The following is a 24,134-nucleotide window of genomic DNA, read 5'->3' as shown; positions in this document are numbered from 1 at the left end:
ATTATTTTCCCTTTGCTATTGCAACACTCTGTTGTCTTTATTAGGTCACTGATTACTCTTGTTGAGTCCGCCCACTTCTTAAGTCCTCTGTACCTTGCATTGGGTGACAGGATATATTTTTCTTCCACTTGGTGTCACTCTGGAATCAAGTTTAAACCAAATGACTAACGTAGCCTGAGCTATGGTGGCCCATAAGTGATAAAAACATATAAAACGCCCACGGGAACGACTGGCGCAACGACACGGCAAAAAGTTGCTTGTGAGAAAAACACGCGTGCCGCACTAGCTTTTTTCCAAAGGCCATCAGACTACTAAACTCACCAAACACGACATGAACATGACATCCACAAAGACCAACTGACTGCACAATATTTACATTTTGACAATACATTTGTATCCCCTTGGTATACATATGTATCCTCTGGCTGCTAGCTTTGTACTGCACCTTATTACCTTAATAACATACCTCATTTGACTTCTTGAGTCTATTAAGACTATCCTTAGTCTTGTTGTGTTGCTGTGTCTATTGTGGTTGTCTTTTTGCACTTTCATGCCATATTTTGTGTGTTACAAATATTTCTTGCACATTTGGAGTATGGTGAAACGCAATTTTGATCCTCTGTGTAATTACGTGTTGCATGGTACGATTGACAATAAAGTACACTCTGAACTTTTTGAACTTCGAACACCGAATTTTGATGTCAAGTAGGGGGCCACAAAATATCGCCCCGCAGGCCTCAATTGGCCCGCGGGCCGCGAGTTTGAGACCCATGGTTGAGATTTTACATCTCTGCTGAAGGGTTAGTCACTGCGGTCACAAAAAATTACTGCGGTCACAAAAATGGCAGCCACAAAGTTTTAGTCGGTCTTGGTTGTCCCGACCCCACCCCTGTCCTCGCCCCAGCCCCTGAACTAAGCAGTTCTTGGTTTTAGACCAGCAGCCAAGTGGTAACAGACGGTTTGAGAGTATACAGCCTTGGAACCAGAGCAACCTGCAGCTCATCTTCCATCAGCTCTGCACAATACATCTGGCCACCCTCCCATTCAAACAGGTTTCCACCCACCTTGCCAGGGCCAATCCAATCACACCCTTTATCTAACATGGGGCGGGGTTGATTGACGCACCTTACCAAGATGCAAGGCTGTTGCTGACGTGGAACAGTCTTTTGAATCCTCTATGGTGACAGTATTTAACCAACTGGACAGTTTCTTTTCTCCAAAAAAGCTTTTGTTGATAAGAAAGATGTTTGTAGTATTTCGGACAGGATTTGGTAAAAGTTAAATTTAGTAACTCACTCACTCAGTGCTACGTCACACGTTTCCTTGTTCTCTTTGGTTGTAGGTCTATCCAGTGCTCTGATTTGTTGTAGGTCAATTCAATGCTCTGATTGGATGTAGGTCTATCCAACGCACTGATTGGTTGTAAGTCTATCCAATGCTCTGATTGGTTGTAGGTCTATCCAACGCTCTGATTGGTTGTAGGTCTGTCCAGCACTCTGATTGGTTGTAGGTCTATCCAGTGCTCTGATTGGATGTAGGTCTATCCAACGCTCTGCTTGGATGTAGGTCTATCCAATTGTGTCCAGAGACATTTGGTTTGCTCTGATAACGGCCCTTGGAAATTCCAGACTAATAGGCATTTGCGAATTGGTCTGGGATGTCAGGCTAAGTGGTGCCACTCTGGAACCAGTTTTCCTGGCCCAGAGCCAGTTCATTGGCTGTCGAAATATGAAGAACTGGTTCGAGATTAGGCACCGGCTCCAAACCAGCCCTCAAGATGCCTTGGTGGAAAAAATAAAAAATAAATGTGTCCTGAACCGGGGGGAGGTTTTTGATCTATCTCGGAGATCATGTATCAGAGAATTCCTATGGGCTCACACCTGGCTCCCCACACATTGTTCTGCTCCAGCAGCTGTTGGTATTGCGCCCCCTTCCTTTCGTTGGCTTCTTCAATACCGTACTCCTAAGAGACGGTGAGTTCCAAGAGGATGACCTGCTTGGAGAATTGAGATAGCAGCACCATGGCTAGCCTCAAAGATGTCACTGTGACAGCCTCTGGGAACTATTTAGTTCTAGATTAGGGCTGCTCTATATTCAGACTCATCCACCACTACTAAACTCTTACTTGATAATATTTTGTATTATAGAGTGCAGTAAAGACAGACAGGATATATTGTAGTAGAGAGAGGATTCTAACCACCTGGTTATTTTGACACCTTTGTAGATCTTAAATTATCTTAAGCTACAATATGAAAACTTAATGCTGGAGGGAAATTCAAGCATCACAGCAGCAAAAACCAGTGCAGTCGAGGTACAAATTAAAATGAGATAAAATAAATAACACATACATACATACATACATGATCTAATCACCAGTGCTGTTATCCATCATCTCAACATGTTTTAACATAAAAGAATAACCGCTGTATTTTAACATCCATAGACTCCACAATCTACTGGGTCATCTTCTGGGTCATTTCCACCTACAAACCATCTCACTGTGTATTCACCACATTGCTGTATCTGATCATTTCTGTCTCGTTGTTTCATGTAAACTTAAGGCTCAAACTAGCAGATGATGCTAGACTCATCAAAACCATCATATCAATGTCTCTTACTTTTTAGGGACCATCATTTAGTCTGCATTGTTGAATTCTTCTTGTCTAATATTGTCATTTTATCTTCATGTTACTATAGGTCCAGCCCACAAGGTTGGCACCCTATTGTTATTGCTCAGATTTTTTATTTTTATCCTTCTCTGTGTTTCTGTAAGTATCTGGAACACGACAACCGCAGTAAGCACAGACATGGTAGGGGTCTCGTTAGAACTGAGACGTTTCAGAAGTCTTTTTGTTCGAGTTTGATCAATATCGATCTTTATTTGGAGCAGAAATTGATGAAAAACGGTGGTCATTTTATTAGAAGTAGAAGTAGAAGAAAGTTGGTGCACCTTGATTAGTTGCACCAACACAGTAGCAGTAGCTTGTAGCTTGAATGTCATTCTCCCTTGTAAGTCGCTTTGGATAAAAGCGTCTGCTAAATGACTAAATGTAAATGTAAATGTAATGTAACATGTGAGAGAAAAATGATGATCAATAATAATGAATGATATACGACCTTGATCTACGGCCAATTGATGTCTTGGTGGCAGAATTAGGGTTAGGGTTATCATTGCATGATTTACACACTGTTGGTTATTTTGAAACCTAATCAATATTCTTTGAATATTATCTCCTACATATTAGACATTGTGATAATATTATTGTTGTGCATACATGTATTTTTGTACTGAGTCTGTAGTCGCCTATTCAACATAACTGTTTGGGAAATCACAGAATTATTCCACATACCCCATTTAACATTTGTGGACATAAACCAAATAAAGCTGTCATAATGTGTGTTTCTCACCCAAGTGTTTAAGTCTGTGTCCAGTTCAAAGCAACACTACACGTCCCACTCGAAGGACCACTACACCACCTCCAACCTGGTGACTGGTGGTGATCCGCGACTTCTGGAGGAAAAGTTGGAACTCTGCCAGATTCCTGGGACCTTTCCAGATACTCCACCATCGTAGCAACAGTTAAGGTGGCAGAACGACCATGTTGGATACACACATCTCATTGCAAGTAAGTCTGCAACCTTCCAGAAGACCAGATAAACGACAACGACGGAGAATCATCGGACGTGAACTGAGAACACGATCCCAATGGAGTATGTGCTAGTAACCTTGAAAAGAATGACGCCCTGTCAACAGGAAAAGATTGGTCACGTCTGTGTGATCATCCTTCTCATCATCATTGCCACAGTTCCACAACGAGACTTGGAAAAATAGCCGCTCCCCCGCCCTCCCTAGCCACTAGGGCTCCCTAGCCGCTCCCTCCACCCATGGTTAAATGTTGACTCCACTGGAGATTCATTTCAACAAAATATATGGTGGAGGTTTTTGAATCATTCAGAAGAAGAAGAGTATGGTGCGGATCATTCATGTTATGTATGTACTAAAATTACATTACATTTAGTCATTTAGCAGACGCTTTTATCCAAAGCGACTTACAATTGTTCAAACACCGACGGACGCAGCCATCAGGAGCAATTAGGGGTTAAGTGTCTTGCTCAAGAACACTACAGCATGCTAGCAGGAGGAGCCTGGGATCCAACCAGCAACCTTTGGATCACTAGACCACCAGCTCTACCTCCTGAGCTACCATCCCCAATGCCTCACTCAGTGCAAGCACCATTCCTTCTCTCACCTATAGAATCTAGATGTTTAGCATGGGCTACAAATTTTGCAACCTATACAAATATGACTAAACTAATATATAATCCTATTGATAGAGATACCCATTTACTTGGCGAAGAAATGCACTGTGGTCATGGATTTCTACGCTCATAAAAATATTGATACCTGTAGTGATAATGTGTTTAATGCTCTGTTGCTGTCTAGCGTGTATAATACCTATCCTTCGTAAGATGATTACTAATATGATGACGGGTCAGTATTGTCTCCATACCACTAGATGATTCGAAACCACCTTATGATGACCACGGAGATGTTGAGACACTGAGTCGTTGAAATGTGAAGTTGTTTGTCTAATTATATTTACCCTTACTTATAGGATGTGTTAGTCATTATGTTCACACAATGAATTTTTCTTCCATAATTAAGTGATAACCAATGCTTAATCTGCATAGCATTATGTTTTTGTGGAATCTCTTCATGTTCATTTATTCCAGAATGTGATTTATGATTTTTTTGTTTTCTAGTAAGAATTGTAGAATGGTCTCACACAGAATTTTTCCCTTTGTACGACCTGGGTTTTTCTTAGTGCATTGTCATAGTGTAGTGTAGTTAACCCTTAATGGTCTTTTTATCTTCTCTAGCCAAATTTTAGAAGTGAGGTTTGGCCAAGTTGAGGTGGAGATGTCCAGGGATACTATATGGGATGTGTGTTTCCACAGTTGAAAAGATAGAATTCATAGGATATCTCTGTAAATAATTGTATTGTATTCAATGTATATGTCATTTTCTGATCCCTTTGCCTCAGTTATATGAAATTTTAGCATTATTGCATTTTTCTTTTGTATTGTTCCACTGGGAACAAAAGGGGGGAGTGTGAGAGAAAAATTATGATCAATGTTGATGAATGATAGAATTCTACCACCAAGTGATGTCTAAATGCTGAGGCATATGTTTGGTTGGTGACGCCCAACTCTTTCACAGAATACATTCCTGTACATCCTATACATTCCTGTATATCACTATCACAAATGTGGTAGTTGTTATCTCTGTTTTCCTTGATCGTAAACGGACCATTTGTGTAAACACTCAATGTATGCTTTCTCAGCACCATCAGCCCCGCCCTTTACCATTAGAGATTTTATTTATCAGGCCTGCAGGCGGCTCCACACAGGCTAACCTGTGACACAGTACAGAGGCTTCTAAGTTGTTAATTGCTGTTCTGTAGCGAAGTTCTGCTTCTGTAGCCGAGTTGAAAATAAAATTTTTGTTACACATGAGTTTCACCATAATTAAGCAGCCAAAGATCACATTGGTTCTAATGGAGCCGCTGTGGAGTCGTGGTGGTTACTGATGTCTGCGTGTGCTTGGTCTTGTCATCGTACTCCTTCAGAGCAGAGTTGCTTTGACTTCAGAGTTACGTGCAAAGAGAAAAGTTCTTCTGTTTTTTTATTTGTTAAAGAAGGAAATCGTAATTTAAGTTAGGTATGTTATTTATTGTAGCATGCATTTTGGTGTATAATTTTCATTGACGATAAATCTATGACTAGGGCTAATTGGTCATCAGACCCGGTTTGCATGCTAATTCGTTTTCTAATTCCTGGTGATATTGTCGCCTTGGAAATGTAGTGCATTTCACTTTATTTTGTATGCAGAGCCTGTATTCTGCAAATCACAAGCTTTTTAGCAAGACAATAACGTGTTTTTGTCTTGTACTCCAGGTATGCTAAAATAATGCAGAGACTGCTGCTGGGTTCTCTCCGGGTCCCCTGGGTGGTGACTCGCCATCATGGTTGTGGATGCCCGGTGGCTGCATGTCTACCTAATGTAAGTGTAATATATAAAATACAGCTGCAGGCAACAATTCATTGGGTCCAGTTTAGTCATGCTTGGTGCGTTTTACAGTTTCCCAGGTTCCCTGAAATTTCAATTTTCTGAGTTTACTTAAACGCAGCATGGGCTATTCACCATAGCCCTGCCGGCTGAACCCCTAATAAGTTATTTTATAGAGATTGAGCATATTTCAGTTTCAGTGTGTTTCATAGTTTCAGTGCGCGTGCGCGAAAGCTGCATGCTGCCTGTTACGTTGCTCCAACTTTTGAGTCTGCTTCTTTACTTTCTTAACTTTTATTCTCTTTTTGTTCGTTCTTGTTTTTATCCACTCTAACTCTGTGAATTCCTGCTCTCTCTAACGAAGTATTTTTTGAGAGTTTTCTGGGGTTTTTTTTTTCCGTGTTTTTATTATGCCGCTTCCACCGGGACACGCTGCCTTTGTTTACTCCAGAGAACAGCTGATCACACTAATGCCGGCCGGCATGGTGGCCAGACCAGCCGATATACCATCTGAACTCTGGAAGAAAACACACCGGGGATGTAGAGGAGGGAAGCAACATCAGGGGATGAGTGGAGGGTCGAGACGGGACGGGCTTATGGAGAGGAGAAGATTTAAGCCGTGTCTCCCCTCTGTTGTTATGGGAAACGTACGGTCTCTTAGCAACAAAATGGACAAGCTAACGGCGCTAACGCGGAGCCACGCAGAGTACTGGGAGTGCAGTCTGATGTGTTTCACTGAGACATGGCTGCACAGGGACATTACGGCCCAGAACATCTCTGTCGATGGCTTCCACACCGTTCGGGCGGACCGGGATTGTATCGAGAGTGGTAAGCGGAAAGGCGGGGGGGCTTGTTGTTCTAGTGAACAGCAGATGGTGTAATCCTGGTCACATCACCATTAAAGAACAGCTCTGTAGCCTGGATGCTGAACTGCTGGCCGTGCGACTCCGTCCATACTATCTGCCTAGAGAGATCCCGCACGTCATCATCGTTGTCCTGTACATCCCTCCCTCTGCAAACCCAACATCGGCCTGCAGCATCATACACACCACCATCTCCAAACTTCAAACTCAACACCCCAGTGCCCTCATCATCATGTCGGGAGACTTTAACCATGTCACCATGAACAGAGTTCTGCCGACTTTCAAACAGTACGTGAACTGTCTACCAGAGAGGAGAGGACCCAGGACCTGATGTATGCTAACATTAAGGATGCATACATCTCCCCTTCTCTCCCACCTCTGGGCAGGTCAGATCACAACCTGGTTCACCTCAAACCCCGCTATGTGCCTCTGGTGAAGAGGAAACCTACGACCACAAGGACTGTGAGGAGGTGGTCGGAGGAGGCTTATGAGGCACTGCAGGACTGCTTTGAAGTGACTGACTGGCCTGCACTCTGTGAGCCCCATGGGGAGGACATTGATGGGCTCACGGAGTGCATCACGGACTATATCAACTTTTGTGTGGACTGCAATGTCCCAACTCGGACTGTCACCTGTTACGCCAACAATAAACCATGGATCACTAAGGACATTAAGGCCATCCTGAATGAAAAGAAGAGGGCGTTCAGAGATGGCAACCGTGATGAGGTGAGGAGAGTGCAGGGGGTACTCAAACTTACAATCAAGGAGGCAAAAGACAGTTATAGGAGAAAGCTGGAGAAAAAACTCCAGCTAAACAACATGAGGGATGTGTGGAGTGGCATGAGAACCATCACTGGGTTCCAGAAGACTGGTGGCATGGGGTTGGAGGGCCGTGCGGACCGGGCCAATGAACTGAACCTATTTTTCAATAGGTTTGATACTGCGGCCCATCCCCCACAAGTCTCTGCTGCTGGCTGCTCAATAAGTACTGCCACTCTATCTCCCCCTACTCCTCCTCCTTACAGACCCCTTGTCTGCTCCTCACCGCCTCAATTCGCACCCACCTACTCCACCCCTCCCCCCCTGCTCTACACCATGTCCTTCACAACCTGAGGACCCCACCCCTCCCCCAACTGTCACCTCTACAGTATCCTTCACGCCTGACCTGGTGAGAAGACAGCTGCCTCATTCCTGTGCCGAAGACGCCGCATCCCAGCGACCCTCAGTACTACAGACCGGTGGCTCTGACGTCCCACATCATGAAGACCTTCGAGAGGCTCGTATTGGAGCAGCTAAGGCCTATGGTCAGGCCTTTCACTGATCCACCACAGTTAGCCTACCAGCCCCGCCTGGGAATTGAGGACAGCATCATCTACCTGCTGAACAGAGTCTACACTCATCTGGACAAGCCGGCGAGTACTGTGAGAGTCATGTTCTTTGATTTCTCCAGTGCTTTCAACACCATCCGTCCAGCTCTTCTGGGTGAGAAGATGGCTGCAATGCAGGTGGAGGCCCCCATCATGTCCTGGATTGTTGATTACCTGACGGGCAGACCACAGTATGTACGCCTACAGAACTGTGTGTCTGACAGGGTAGTCAGCAACACAGGGGCCCCACAGGGGACTGTCCTCTCTCCCTTCCTCTTCACCCTCTTCACCTCAGACTTCAACTATTGCACTGAGTCCTGCCACCTTCAGAAGTTTTCTGATGACTCAGCAATCGTTGGTTGTATTAAAAAGGGTGATGAGAGTGAATACAACAATATGACTGTTGTGGGCAACTTTGTCACCTGGAGTGAGCTGAACCATCTGCAGCTCAATGTGAGTAAGACAAAGGAGCTCATAGTGGATCTGAGGAGGGCAAAAACACCCATGACCCCTGTTTCCATCCAGGGGGTCCCTGTGGACACTGTGGAGGAGTACAAGTACCTGGGGGTGTACTTCAATAACAAGTTGGACTGGACCAGAAACACCGAGGCAGTCTACAAAAATGGCCAAAGCCGACTCTATTTCCTACGGAGGCTGAGGTCCTTTAACATCTGCCGGACGATGCTGAGGATGTTCTATGAGTCTCTTGTGGCCAGTACGATCTTCTTCGCTGTCACATGCTGGGGCAGTGGGCTGAGGGTCGCAGACAACAACAGACTAAACAAACTAATCAGGAGGCCGGTGATGTCGTAGGAGAGGAGCTGGACACCCTGACGACTGTGGCAGAGAGGAGGATGCTGTCCAGGCTTCAGTCCATCTTGGACAATGTCTCACACCCTCTCTACGACACACTGGCCCAGCAGAGGAGCACCTTCAGCAGAAGACTCCTCTTACCCAGATGCACCACAGTGCGCCACAGGAAATCATTCCTGCCTGTGGTCATCAACCTCTACAACTCCTCCCTCAGAGAGTCAGACACCCCCTCTCTGTAATCTGACCTCAAAACACGGACTTCCACTTCCACTGCACCTTCTTCTTTTTGCACATTTTCAACTGCACATGTTATACTCTAGATATGTTTATAACATATAGATATGTTCATATAAATATATTTATATATAAATATGTTTCTTAGTAATTATTATATGTTGTATGTAAAAATGTGGTATGTAGATTTGGAGCTGTAACAAAAGTAATTTCCCCCTGGGATTATTAAAGTATTTCTGATTCTGATTCTGATATGTTCAGTCAGGAAGACTAGCTACTAATTCATAGCAGGTGGCATTGGTCAGCTCTGACATGCAGCCAACCAATCAGAGCCAGCATCGTTCCAGAGTCCCCACACCGCCCCCCGGCCCGAACGCGGCACCTCTGGCAATTGGGCAACCTTCCCCGTTCGCACTCCATGTTTTCGACCTTCCACACAAGATGAGTATACACTCGCCTGTTGAACTCCACAAGTACCGGTCCATTCTTCTGGGCACCACCTCAGATAACATTGATTTCACCTCAACTATACCCAACTGTCCCCCAATGCTCAGCTGAAGAACTTGGAACCCACTCCTGCAACAGCAAGTGTCGCCGCCTACATGTCCTTCGGGGCAAACATTTCCCCTCGCATAGCCTCCAAGGTAAAGGTGTTAATCAGGTTTCCCTCATTTTACCCTCAGCCGGTAAACCCAAGTGCAAAAAAGCAGTCTCATAAACCAAGAACATTATGACCGTCCTAAAATCGACCGACCCCCAACTTGCAGGGGAGGCATTTACTGTGGCTGGAGGCATTTACTGTGAAGTCATCTGTGTAGTTCACCCTGAAAGGAGACACAAATTTGACTCTGGCTTTTGGTTGACCCTTAATTTAAAATATGGACGCAAGTTGTTCTATCAATACCACCAAGCATTTTCCAGCAAGATGGCCCTATTCATCTCTCAGTTTAATTCTTGGGTTAACTAGACTTGGCTGGACGAACTGCTCATCATAGTGGTCGGCGGTTGTCAGGCTCTCACCTGCGAAGCTTGTGGTAAAATCCTAACAACTCTCTCCCGCTGCAATCAGGATCACAACACGGAAGTATTCCGGAAAAAAAGGCAGATATTTGTCAGCCCCATATTCAGGTCTCTTCCAAAGCAATAAGTCAAATTCTCATCGAGCCATTCCCTCTTCATCACACCAGTATCGACAACGCCATTAAACTTATTAAACTCGGCGGTCAAGGTGCATTGTTATCCAAGGCAGACATAGTAGACTCTTTCAAAATATTCCTAATCCATCCGTCCCAGTGGCGGTTTTCTGCTTGAAATGGGACAAAAAACTGTACTTCGTAGCAGACGGGTAGACCCCCATCCAGGAATTTGGCCCTCTCTGGAGAGGGAGCGATCGGGGCACAATGGAGGAGTGGAGCGGAGATCACAGGCACTGCTTGTCCCCGTGTCCCATTCCTCCAAGTAAAAACAGTCTGTTTTTATTTTAGATGTATTTATTTTACTCTGTTTCCTTATTGATCAAAACGAACAAAAAAGCCCTGTGCATAATGGGGACACTTTTTCAGTCACTCCCACCAACAGAGTGCCTAGAGCGGAAAAATGGCTGGAGCCGGGCCTGGGGCCTCCCCATAGAAATTAAATGCCCGGCTAGTTACTTTACTCTGGTGCCGGATCTGCCTCTAAGTGAAGTTAACGTTTGGTTAAAGCAGCCCATCTATTTTTAATATGCTGTCAGAAGCACTCTGCTGGATCCTGCTGAACAAAGTCGGTTTGCCATTCGTTATACATCTTCTAGACGACTTCCTGGTTATCAATCTGCCCCACAATCCCTCCGGTGCATCACTGTCCAAACTGAAACTTACATCTGGGCACCCTGTGGAGAAAACATTCGGCTCGACCACCTCATTAGAGAGAGAGGCGACATGGAAATGAACGCATTCAGTGTGATGACCCATTCAATTACCGTGTTCACCTTTTGACTACACGGGACGTGACATTTTTTCACAACACAAAAGAGCAGCGGAGATGTTAACATCTACCACCACCACCTCTAGCACCCCGCCTGCTGTATCTATGCACCACAACTATAAAAACACAATACAAAGCATAAAGAAGACAGAAAAAAAGTTATTCACTCCTGAGAGACCGCGACCGTGAGAGACGCTAGGCTTGCTCATGCCCCACTCAGTGATAGAGAACAAGATACCCTACACCCTCCCTAGGTAGGGTTTCTCCACTCTACACCCTCCCTAGGTAGGGCCTATCCTCCACCCTATACCCTACACCCTCCCTAGGCAGGGCCTATCCTCCACTCTAAACCCTTTACCCTATACCCTACACTCTTCACCACACACCCTCCCTTGGTAGGGCCTATCCTCCACACCATACACCTACACCCTGCCTAGGTGGGGCCTATCCTCCACCTTATATGCCATACCATTTAACCTTTAATTTATACCATACACTCTACACCCTCCCTAAGTAGTCATGTCAAATTATTTATACAGCCCTTAATCACAGTGCAGTCTTCCAGAGGTAAACATACTCTATATCCAGTATCGAATGGACCACCAGGTCCTCCCACCTTTCTGTAGGAGAGGAGGAGAATGGGAGGTCTGTGTAAACCACCAAGTCCTCCAAATCAGGAGAAGCTCCCACTGCCTCCGTGTCCAGGAGCTCTGGTTCCAGGATATATAGGTTGTCTTGAGACATTTCACTGACGTAGTTTAGGTGTTCCTAGGGGGTAGAGAGGAAATGCAAAGAATAAAAACAAATATGGAGATTAATCGATTTCATAGACACATTCAAGAAATCCGTCCAATATTGATGATAATGATCGTTGCTTCGAACCTCACCTGAGCGCGATCTATTCTGTAAAAACGATCAGCGGTTGTGCCTAAAGATTAACAAAGATTCTTAAGTTGGTCTTCAATATGGAATATTAAAACATATATATATACATATATTATCGCTGAATACTGAATAATATGGAGGAAGGTGTCAATGGGAAGTTATGTATTATCGTTGTACTTACAGTCAAGAAAACACCATTTGAGGGAGAGTTTGTGTGAGGAACAACCCTCCTCTTCCAGATCACTTTCCTGAGAGAAAGGAAAAGCTGATCAGTTTGATCTGATCGATCAACTGATAGGGTTAACTGTTTTTCAATCTTCATGAAAGCAAACACAATCTCTATAAATTAGAGGAGGAACCAGAGAATTCAGACTGGCATTGGATGGACCTGTTTCAATCAGCAGCTACACATTCACATCATTATCTCTGATACTTTTTATTAGCAGAAATCTAAAATTGAAGAACCACCAAAGGTGCCTGCAGTACCTCCTCCCAGGCGTCCTGCAGCTGCTGGACGTGGTAGCGGCAGGTCTCCAGGTCACTGCGTCCAGGAACAACAATGTCTCCCAGGGGCGTTGCTGCAGGAAGAATGATGTTTTTCATTTCATTAAACTATTTTAATAACTTTGAATTATTTGTGTGTGTGTGTGTGTGTGTGCAGAAACCTTATTGAAAAGCAATGGGTTAGATGTTCTTTACATTTATGGACATACTAGAAACTGGACATATAATATTATATATCGGTAAGAAAGCTAAATTCATCATATCGAAGCAGATTATCAACATAGCAATTTTCACCATGTTTGTCTGGCTAAAGGATTCCTTTACATTGTTCTCATCATATTACTACTGCATTATTTTATGTTTTCTAAATAATGGGCTTGATAAAATCTATTGATGTATTTCTTGTAAAATGTATTAAAAGCAAAAGTATAATTTGTTACCTTTGGCAGTGATTACAGCCCAAGTCTACCTGGTACCATTGACCCATTGCATTGGGTTAGATGATACAAAATAATAATAATAATAATAACATAATAAGATCGATGCTTAGGAACTCACCGGTCTCCTTAAGCTGCTCTGTGTTGTAATGCAAGGCCTGGTACACCGCCATGCTAATCCTGTTCACACGCAACGTCAACTGGTCAGGAACCAACTGCTGACTAGCCAGGTTGCAAAGAGATATCTAGTCAGCTTTTTAGGGAATTACAGTGGTCTGGAACATCTACAGGAGGACAGTATATTATACTCATTAATGACTCACTTATTGAAATGTGGCACGGAGAGCCTTCTCTTGGCCTTTTGGACCATGTTGGCCTGGTTCCTTAGCTTGATGTGAATGATGGAAGGTGCTAACTTGCAGGGTTCTCCATCCACTTGCATAGGGATGGACTTGGAGGTCCTCAGAGTGACCTCCTTGCACTGAATAAGTCGCTCGCCGTGGCCTCCAACCTGAAGAGTAGCCTGAACACAAACATCATGTCTGCCGTCACTCTTCACTAGGAATTCATTACAGCAAACCTTGTTCCCATGTTCATCTGAATGTGGAAGAATAAGAAACATGCTCCAATCTATATTTACCTCTTAATATACACCCAATCAACACGCTGCTCTACCAGGCGTATTGTTTTCATTTGTTGTCAACATTTTTTACACAAATTGGAAATGTCTCGGGTCAGACTCATCAATATGAAGGGTTGTGTACCAGAGAGGTCAAGGTGAAGCCAATGACCTCGATGCAGCCATCATCGTGGCGCTGAGGTTCAAAGTCGAGATGTTCACTCGGGTTTCCCCACGGCACTGTACCAGCACAGTACCTGCAGGAAACAGCAGGTGAAACTACTGTTCATGGGAGTTGACAGCAGTATTTCCACGACTGTATGACATATTCTTTATTATAGTTTTAATTTTGTTTGCAGTAAATGTACTTTACCTTGGAATGTTGAGAAACAACAGACACTGTAACTTGAGTTCTTGGACTTTGCCCGTCAGGTCCGTTCCATCACACTGGACAGCAACGATCCAGAAGTTACCATTAGCACTGCGGTATAGCGAGCTCCATACCTTCATTTAGCTCTACACTTTCAAGATCCCTACACCTAAGAGAGCTCTACCCCCCCAACAGATCTCCACATTTGAACTGAGTCAAATCAAGTCACACTTTATTTATAAAGCACATTTTATACCAGGGCAACACAATGTGCTTTACAGAGAAATACAATCAAAGAAAATATATTAAATGTCTGTACAATCATAGGAAAAGTCAGTGCAAAATAAACAGATCTCACAACATAGAGCACACACACACACACACACACACACACACACACACACACACACACTCACACTCACACTCACACTCACACCCACACCTCTCAGGTCCTCAGGGTTTTCCACAGCCTCCCCTGCTTTAGAGTTGGTACGAGGGATAGTTAAAAGACCACTGCCTGTGGACCTGAGAGTTCTTTCTGGTTTGTGTATACAGAAATTAGCATTTATTTTATATACTCAGGTGCAAGGCCATTTATAGCTTTATATACACAAGTAGCAGAATCTTAAAAACAATCCTAGTTTAAACAGGGAGCCAATGTAGAGATCTAATAACAGATGTGATGTGTCCAAACTTTTTAGTCCCAGTGAGATCACGTGCAGCTGCATTTTGGATGAACTGCCGCTGCACAGCTGATTTCAGGAGGCCGGTGAATAGGCCATTACAGTAGTCCAATCTACTCATTATGAATGCATGGATTAATTTTTCTGAGTCTGCTTTTGACGGGAAGTTCTTCATTTTGAAATGTTTTTTAGTTTTTAGAAGGCTGATTTTGTGATGTGATTGATATGGCTCTTTAAATTAAGATCGCCGTCCATAATTACACCCCGATTTTTGGCTTCATTCGTGCTCTCCAGAGACAGAGAACTGAGATGAGCTGCAATTTTCTGTCTTTGGGGCTTTGCACCAAAGATGAGTATTTCTGTTTTATTTTTGTTCAGATGTAAAAGTTCTGTGACATCCATGCATTAATATCATTAATACACTGAGTGAGGGAGTGTATGGGGAGTAGGTCATATATATATATATATATAGGAAGATAGGGATATGTACAGTTGTGAATCATTTGAACAATTATGGTAATTTAATTTGTGTTTCTTTATAATATGTGCAAGTGGGAGCATATAGAGGTTGAACAATAATGGACCCAGAGTTTAACCTTGGGGCACTCCACATATAATATCCTCTTTGTTCAAGACAAAATCTCCAAAGGACAAAAGAACTGCCTGTCCTGTAGGTAGGTTCTGAACCAGTTTAGAACCGGGCCAGATAGGCCAACCCATTTTTGTTATCTCACCTAAAAAATCTGATGGTCAACAGTGTGGAAGGCAGCACTGAGATCCAGTGGCAGAAAAACAGATAATTTTTTAGAATCAGTGTTTATGTGCAGATCATACACAACTTCAATAGGTGCTGTTTCTGTGCAATGGTGAGGTCGAAAACCAGATTGATAAGTGTCTAAAAAGCTGTTTGATGTTAGATAGTTGTAAAGCTGAAGGGAAACTGTTTTTTCAAGTATTTTGCTGAGGAATGGCAGGTTGGGCATGGGCCTATAGTTGGCAATAACTGTTGCATCAAGTTTGCCCTTCTTCATGAGTGGTTTAAGGACAGCTATTTTAAATGCTGCAGGTAATATACCTGATTGAAGAGAGCCGTGTAAAATGTCGAATACTTCATGTGCTAGGCAGTTTGAAACAGTTTTATGAAATGTGGGAGGGAGACGGTCCAGGCAGCAGGTAGAGGACCTGAGCTGACCAAGAATATTGTCAAGTTTTTTTATGTCAAAGGGGACGAAGTGAGACATGGCAGCAGTCATATTACTGGATAACTGGAGGGTAGGTTCATTTCTGGATGCTGAGGCACTTACATTCTATCTGATAGATATAATTTTGTTATTGAAAAATGTAGCAAACTTCACATTTTTTAGTGGAGAGCATCTCTGATGTGGTTGTAGACTGTGGATTAATAAATTGATCAACAGTGGAGAACTCCGCATTTCTACACAAGCCCTGGTCTTCTCTGCGTCTGAATACTGTGCCCCAGCCTTGTGTAGGAGCCCACATGTCAAAAAGGTTGACACCGTGATCAACAACTGTCTCCGGACAATAACCGGCTGCCTGAACCCCACCCCTGTGTCCTACCTTCTCGACTTCGACGAGAGGCTGCTACCATCAACCTTGGCAGGAAACCCAGACACACAGCTGGCATATCCTGCATAACACAACCTTTAAATCAGCACCACCACACAGACTCAAGTCCCGCTACCCCTACAACAAGGCGGCACAACAGATGCTCCGTTCAATCCCGGAGCATTTGTCAACTAGTGCATGGCTAGTGGCATCCTGAAAGCAGGAGTGGGAGTCGGCTGGGCCATCACTTATGCACGTATGCATTCAGGACCCAGGAGATGGTGTTGAAGGAGAACATCTACCATGCCGGCAATGGACCCTACCATGCCGGCTGAACCACCTGCGAACCGGAGTTGGCCGCTTCAAGTCATCTTTATAGAAATGGGGCTTGGCAGACAGCACAGCATGTGAATGTGGCGAGCTAGAGCAGACTGCTGAACACATAACTACCACCTGTCCTCTGTGCAAACCACCATCAGAGATCAGCTTCTTCCAAGTGGGACCAGAGATGAGGGCGTGGCTGCAAGACACTGAGGTGGACATCTGAGGATGATACACGAGAAGAAGAACAGTGGAGAATAGAACTTTACTATTGTTGATATTTGTGACCCACCGGGTATTTTAGGTACTTTTGGTTCTGTTTGACTTTTATTTTTCATGTCATTTGGAAGTGAAGAATCAGAGCTTCAAAACAAGGTGTCACATGTGCGAATCAAGCAAATATTTTTAAAGCTATGGCTTGTTAATGATGAGGGTGCGGCAAACTGTGTTTCTGAGATAATCACCCTCAAAGTTTTTCCCAACACTTGGCTTCATTCAGCCAGCTCCCAGAATGCAAATGCTCATCTTGTGCATTTCTATTTGTTCATAATCTGCATCACCAACCTCAACGGACTTCATCACGTCATCAACTTCTTCCGTTGTAACAACAATAATTTTGCGATATCGTTGGTCTCCTCCGGTGGTTCTTGAAAATATTCCATTTCATTGTCACATTCAGGTTGAAATCCGTTGTTTGAAATGTTTTCCAATAATAACGCCGATATCAGATCAGCATTGCTGTCGGAGAACTGATTATGATCACGGAAAATTAAGTCCAGTACGTGCTGCTTACACTGACTTGGATCTATCTCACTGGTCAGATTAGGGTTAGGGCTAAACGGACAGATTAGGGCTAAACGGACGTACAGAGACACCGTGGAGCTGCAGATGGAGCGGGGGGACACAAGACGCTTGTGGGAGGGGCTGCGAACAATAACAAACTACAAGAGCAGCTCCTCCCCAGCCACGAGTGTGGACGCCTCCCTGGCCAACCAACTGAACTCCTTTTATGCGCGGTTCGAGTCTGGCAGCAGCACCGCTAGCTCGCCGGCTAATTGGAGTTACACCGCTGGGGATGAGTGCGCACTCTGTGTCCGTGCACGAGGTCAGGAGGGCTTTGATGCGGGTGAACACCAGGAAAGCTGCGGGTCCAGATGGCATATCTGGACGAGTACTGAAGACCTGTGCTAACCAGCTAGCTCCGGTGTTCACCACAATATTCAACATCTCCCTGGCTGAATCAGTGGTCCCATCCTGCTTCAAGAGGTCCACCGTCGTTCCTGTCCCGAAGATCGCCTCTCCAACCTGCCTGAATGACTACCGTCCGGTGGCCCTCACCTCGGTGGTCATGAAGTGTTTCGAGAGGCTGATTAAGGATTACATCTGCGCCTCCCTCCCCCGCACCTTGGACCCGTTGCAGTTCGCGTACCGGCAGAACAGATCCACGGATGACGCGGTCTCCCAGGTACTGCACACCACGCTCACGCACCTGGATGGCCAGAAGGGGGCCTATGTGAGAATGCTGTTCATTGATTATAGTTCAGCTTTCAACACCATAGTTCCCACCAGACTGGCTGTCAAGCTGATGGAGCTAGGATTGAATGCTCCGCTGTGCACCTGGATCCTGGACTTCCTCACAGGCCGCCCCCAGGTGGTCAAGGTGGGGAAGTACATGTCAAGCTCCCTCACCCTGAATACAGGATCCCCCCAGGGTTGCGTCCTCAGCCCCCTACTGTACTCCCTGTACACACATGACTGTGTGGCCAGGTCCAGCTCCAACACCATCATCAAGTTTGCTGACGACACCGTGGTCGTGGGCCTGATCACCGACTGCGATGAGAAGGCCTACCGCGAGGAGGTGGCTGACCTGTCACTCTGGTGCCAGGACAACAGCCTACACCTGAACGTCAGCAAAACCAAGGAGCTGATTGTGAACTTTAGGCGTGGATCACAATCGAGGACGCACGCGCCCTTGTGGATTAATGGGACTTCTGTCGATAGGGTGAGCAGCTTCAGATATCTGGGAGTCCACATCACAGAGGACTTAACATGGACTGTTCACACAGACACTCTGGTGAGAAAGGCGAGGCAGCGTCTCTACCACCTCAGGCAGCTGAGGAAATTCCGGGTCTCGGTGAGGATCCTCAAGTCCTTCTACTCTGGAGCAGTGGAGAGCATCCTGACAGGCAACATCACTGCCTGGTTTGGGAACTGTACTGCCCAGGACAGGCGGGCCCTGCAGAGGGTGGTGCGTTCAGCTGAACGTACCACTGGAACTACCCTCCCCCCCTTGCAGGAGTTATACACCAGGAGGTGTAGTAGCAGAGCCCGTAGGATCATGAAGGATACTCATCACCCCAACAACGGACTGTTTCAGCTGCTGCGGTCAGGCAAGCGCCTCCGCAGTCACGCAGCGAGAACAGAGAGACTGAGACGGAGTTTCTTCCCTCAAGCCATTAGAACTGTCAACGCTGACCTCACCAGGGGTCCTAACTGAGCCATGCACTAGGCTCCACTACCTACTGTACTGTATGTAGCATACTGTACCGCATACTGTATCACTGTTCAGGGTTGTTCGTGATGCCGTATTGCTGCGCCGTACTGTTGTATACTGTGCTGTATTATCCCAAACACTACCTCACTCTATTCACATTCACATGCCACTTTAATTCACATGCCACTTTAAATGCACATATCTGTATATACATAGGCATATTCCTTCTACCTATTCCATTTTATTTCAATTTATTTTTTATTGTATTTTATTCTATATATTTTTTATCTTATTCTATAAGTATTCCACTTACTGTATTACGTTTTAGGAGTCAGTTAGTCTATTAGAAAGGAATTTTCTACTTTTTATTTTATTTTATTTTTTTATCTTTTCCTAGGACATATTGTGTGCTATCACCGGGTGCGTTGCATTACATTTCACTGCATATATGCATACATATGGAAGTATGTATATGTATGTGACAAATAAAAATCTTGAATCTTGAATCTTGAAGGGTCTGTGATGTGATTTAGATCTTCCGCCACCCGCTTGTCGTAATCCATAACAACACGGAGATAAAAGTTTTCAAAAAGACAAGTGAAACTGAAAGATTCTTGTCTTGTTTATGGAAGTTACATCAGCTTTTCTTTCTTGGTAAACCCCACCTACACAACAATTTATCCAGGAGTGTGTAAAACTAGTACGATTTAAAGGTTGAACTCTATCAAAACGGTTTCACATTGTGACTTCACATCACATAATATAGAATAATAGAATATGGAGGAATGATCCCCACCTGGACAGTCGCTTTAAAGCATGGGTCTCAAACTCACAGCCCACAGGCCAATTGAGGCCTGTGGGACGATATTTTGTGGCCCCCTACTAGACATCAAAGTTTAATGTTAGTGCGGCCCGCACGTTTTTCTCACACGCACCTTTTTGCCGAGTCGTTGCGAGATTTGTTGCCCTGGGCGTTTTATTTTATTTTTTTACCACTTATGGGCTACCATAGCTCAGGCTCGTGACAGCTTCCGGTGGTGTTTGTTGACAAGTTAGCCAATGCGAATTAACAATGTTAGTCACTTGGTTGAAACGTGATTTAGGAGTGACACTAAGTGGAAGGAAAATATATCCTGTCACCCAATGCAAGGTACAGAGGACTTAGGAAGTGGGCGGACTTAACAAGAGTAATCAGTGACCTAATAAAGACAGCAGAGTGTTGCAATAGCAAAGGGAAAATAATTACATGAATAGCAAATAGCATGAGATGGGCGGCAAGAACAAAAGCCAAATGGTGGTTAGAACCTGAATATCATAAAGGAGACGTTATAGATTATTATTACAAGAGAAATAAAGAGAAGGAAAAAAGACAGATATGTGCGATCACAAAAGAAAGCAAATTTACCAAGAACAATTTCATCAAAAAGAGCAAGAAATTAAAAGATATAAAACATGAGACAAAGCACTTGATGTTAAGACAGGTGGAGTAACATGGACATATCTGTGTGAAAAGCTCTTCTCCACCATGAACTTTAATAAGTCAAAGTACAGGTCCAAACTTACTGATGAGCATCTTCAAGCCATACTGAGGGTCTCAACTGCTTCCTCCCTCAAGCCAAATGTGGCTCAGCTGTGTAAGAGGAAGCGCTGCCAGGTCTCTGGCAGCAAGGAGTAGGTAAGAGAAGCCTATGTTCTGAAGAACCGTTCATGTTCTGAACTGTTATTAATAAAGATTGAGAAGATTGGATCAGTTGAACTTGGACTTGAAACCCTTTTTTTGTGGAATACTTGATGTGGCCCAGCCTCACCCAGACTCTACCTCCAGCGGCCCCCAGGTAAGTTGACTTTGAGACCCCTGCTATAAAGGAAACGATCAATAGGCGTTCGCGTTCTTTAGCGTCTCGGTGAGTGAACTGTGTTTCGCCATGTAATATAATGGGAATATTTAACTTAACGGTTTAACATTTATCAACTATTTATAAATCAGACAGTTTCGAAAATACGTTGAGAGATTTAAAAAAAGGAACAACATTCTGATTGAAAAAAAAATCTAATTTTCCTTCTTGAAAGGTTCTTTCAGGGAGGATGCTGTGAGCTCATGGAGGCATGCTGTGATCTCGTGAGAAGACGGAAGTGAGTACAGATCAAATATGGCAGCGCCCTGCTGCACTGACTAAAAAGCCGACAATCCGCACCAACTCAGAAAAATAACAAAGCGAATTGCAAAAAAAAATATATATATATATATATATATATATATATATATATATATATTTACATTTACATTTAGTCATTTGGCAGACGCTTTTATCCAAAGCGACTTACAAGGGAGAATAGCATTCAAGCTACATTGCGACAGAGATTAGTGTAACAACAACATTGGTGTAACAATAAATACTGCAAGGTGGTGCTAAGTAATTGTAGGTTAGGACAGGAGGTACTCACTGAAGAGCTGGGTCTTCAGGTGCTTCTTAAAGACAGAGAGGGAGGTCCCCCTCTGGTCATTTTTGGCAGCTCGTTCCACCAGCGTGGAACTACAAATGAGAATAGCCTGGATTGCCGTGGCTGTATGGCCGGCAGAGCCAGGCGACGCTCATTTGACGAGCGCAGCATCCGGGGGGCAACATGTGCTCTTACAAGAGCATTTAAGTAGGCGGGAGCATTCCCAGCAATCACTCTGTAGGCCAGCATAAGAGACTTGAACTTGATGCGAGCGGCTACAGGTAACCAGTGGAGCTTGATGAGCAGCGGAGTGACATGTGCCCTCTTTGGCTGGTTGAACACCAGTCGCGCCGCCGCATTCTGTATCATCTGTAGTGGCTTCACCGCACAGGCCGGCGAGCCTGTTAAGAGGGCGTTGCAGTAGTCGAGACGGGACATCCCCAAGGTTTGTAGCAGCAGTTGAGTGGCATATTGGGTCAGGTACGGCCTGACTTTTCGGATATTGAGTAGTGCGAAGCGGCAGGACCGGGAGACGGCGGCAACATGGTCCGAGAATGTCAGTTGGTCATCAATAATGACACCAAGATTCCTTGCAGCCTTGGTAGGAACAAGAGATAGAGAGTCGATTTTAATATCAATGTTGTGATAAATACCTTGTTTGACCGGGAAGACCAGCAGTTCCGTTTTCGCCAGATTTAGTTGAAGATGATAATCCTTCATCCATGTGGATATGTCAGCCAGACAATCCGAGATCCGCATCGAGACAGTAGGGTCGTCGGGCGGGAAGGACAGATAGAGTTGAGTATCATCCGCATAGCAGTGATATGAAAAGCCATGTGAGCGGATGATCGGGCCCAGTGAGGTGGTGTATATGGCAAAGAGGAGGGGTCCAGCACCGAGCCTTGGGGCACCCCTGTGGTGAGGTTGTGAGGCACAGACAGCTGGCCCCGCCATGTCACACTGAAGAGCGCCCAGTAAGGTAAGATTCGAACCAGGAAAGTGCACTGCCCGTTATGCCCATGCTTGAGAGTATGGACAGGAGTATGCAATGATTGACAGTGTCAAAAGCAGCTGATAAGTCAAGCAGAATGAGAACCGAGGATTTGGCAGCAGCTCTAGCAGTTTTTAAGGCCTCTGTCACAGACAACAGGGCTGCTTCGGTGGAGTGACCACTTTTGAAGCCAGATTGAAGTGCATCAAGAAGGTTGTTTCTTGACAGGTATTCTGTAACCTGTCTCGAGACCGCCCTCTCTAAGGTTTTGGAAAGGAATAGGAGGAGAGAGACCGGCCGATAGTTTTCTACTTGATTGGGATCGAGTGAGGGTTTTTTGAGCAGTGGTGCGACCCGAGCCGCTTTGAAAGCGGAAGGGAAAGTGCCGGAAGTTAGGGAAGAATTAATCATATGTGTGATTGCCGGGGTGATAGTCGGTGATATGGCTTGAAGGAGGTTAGATGGGATCGGATCTAGCGGACAGGTAGTAGGACGGCTACATGTTAGTAGTTTAGATACGTCACTTTCAGCGAGGGGGGTGAAACCAGGGAACGATGAGCCTAGGGCTGGAGAAGACAGGTTGTGAGTAAGTTGTTTAGTGAATTGGCTGCTGATGGCTGCCACTTTGTTAGTAAAAAAGGAGGCAAGGCAGTCAGCAGTGAGGTTAGTATAGTATATATATATATACTATATATAAATATGTATATATATAAACGAACACTGCGCAAGACCGTCAAAGTGGAGGACATTGAGGATTATATCGATTTTATTTCTATCACAAGTACAGTATGTCACGGAAGAGGATCAGGGCTGCAATTATCCAGCGAAAAGAAGGAAGGAAGACTCAGCAACAGACAGATGATCTAATCCTGAGTGCTGGAGAGGTTGGTGTCTTGGATGAGATTAACAAGAAGCTGGATATGCTTGGCCCACTTTTCTGAGACATTTCCGAGATCAAAGCCAGCCTTGATTTCCTGCACCGCACCGTCGGCGAAAAGTCAGCACAGATCTAAAAACCTCTGCGAAGAATCTCACAACAGAGGTGGAAGTATGTTGGACAACCTCATCTTTTTTGGGATCCCAGAGAACAACAACGAGTCCCCAGAAAACAAAGTGAAAGACTTCCTCCACACCACTCTGAAACTCCCCATGGACACCGTGAAGCACCGGGGTCACCGATTGGGACACCGCGTGGAGAACCATCCCCGCTCCATCATTGCCAAGTTTGAGCACTTCAAGCACAAGGAGCTAGTTAAAGTCAAAGGACAGGAGCTGAAAGGAACCACCCTGGGCATGAACAACCAATTCCCTCGGGAGATCAACGACCGCCGGAAGGTGCTGTACCCCATCCTGAAGGAGAAATGGCAGAAGGGTAAACGCGTATCGCTGGTTGTTGATAAACTTTATATAGACTGTCTGTTATTCCGAGTCTTCTCCACCACACCCTGGTTATTATGATAATTATGTATGTATTTTGGTCATTCTGGTCATTATATACTGTGAGAAAATT

At 44.7% G+C, this 24,134-nt stretch overlaps 1 protein-coding gene across 1 annotated transcript in view; it reads right to left on the bottom strand.

The window, feature by feature from the left end:
• Positions 1 to 1,855: 1,855 nt before the first annotated feature.
• The window catches only part of dgkzb (diacylglycerol kinase, zeta b), a gene marked incomplete at both ends in the record, with an annotated part of 85,127 nt that continues 62,848 nt past the window's right edge, over positions 1,856 to 24,134 (bottom strand). The window contains 10 exons of the mRNA XM_080002997.1: positions 1,856 to 1,963; positions 10,102 to 10,171; positions 11,929 to 12,080; positions 12,200 to 12,240; positions 12,379 to 12,445; positions 12,684 to 12,775; positions 13,260 to 13,360; positions 13,462 to 13,661; positions 13,903 to 14,014; positions 14,131 to 14,204. Of these exons, the coding sequence (XP_079859123.1) occupies positions 1,856 to 1,963; positions 10,102 to 10,171; positions 11,929 to 12,080; positions 12,200 to 12,240; positions 12,379 to 12,445; positions 12,684 to 12,775; positions 13,260 to 13,360; positions 13,462 to 13,661; positions 13,903 to 14,014; positions 14,131 to 14,204 (1,017 nt within the window). The remainder of the gene's footprint in view (positions 1,964 to 10,101; positions 10,172 to 11,928; positions 12,081 to 12,199; positions 12,241 to 12,378; positions 12,446 to 12,683; positions 12,776 to 13,259; positions 13,361 to 13,461; positions 13,662 to 13,902; positions 14,015 to 14,130; positions 14,205 to 24,134) is intronic.

This window comes from Zeus faber (genome assembly GCF_960531495.2).
Source record: "Zeus faber genome assembly, chromosome: 6".
Lineage (NCBI taxonomy): Eukaryota > Metazoa > Chordata > Actinopteri > Zeiformes > Zeidae > Zeus > Zeus faber.
The sequence above is the reverse complement of the archived record's forward strand: the minus strand, read 5'-3'. Positions and strand labels throughout refer to the sequence as shown.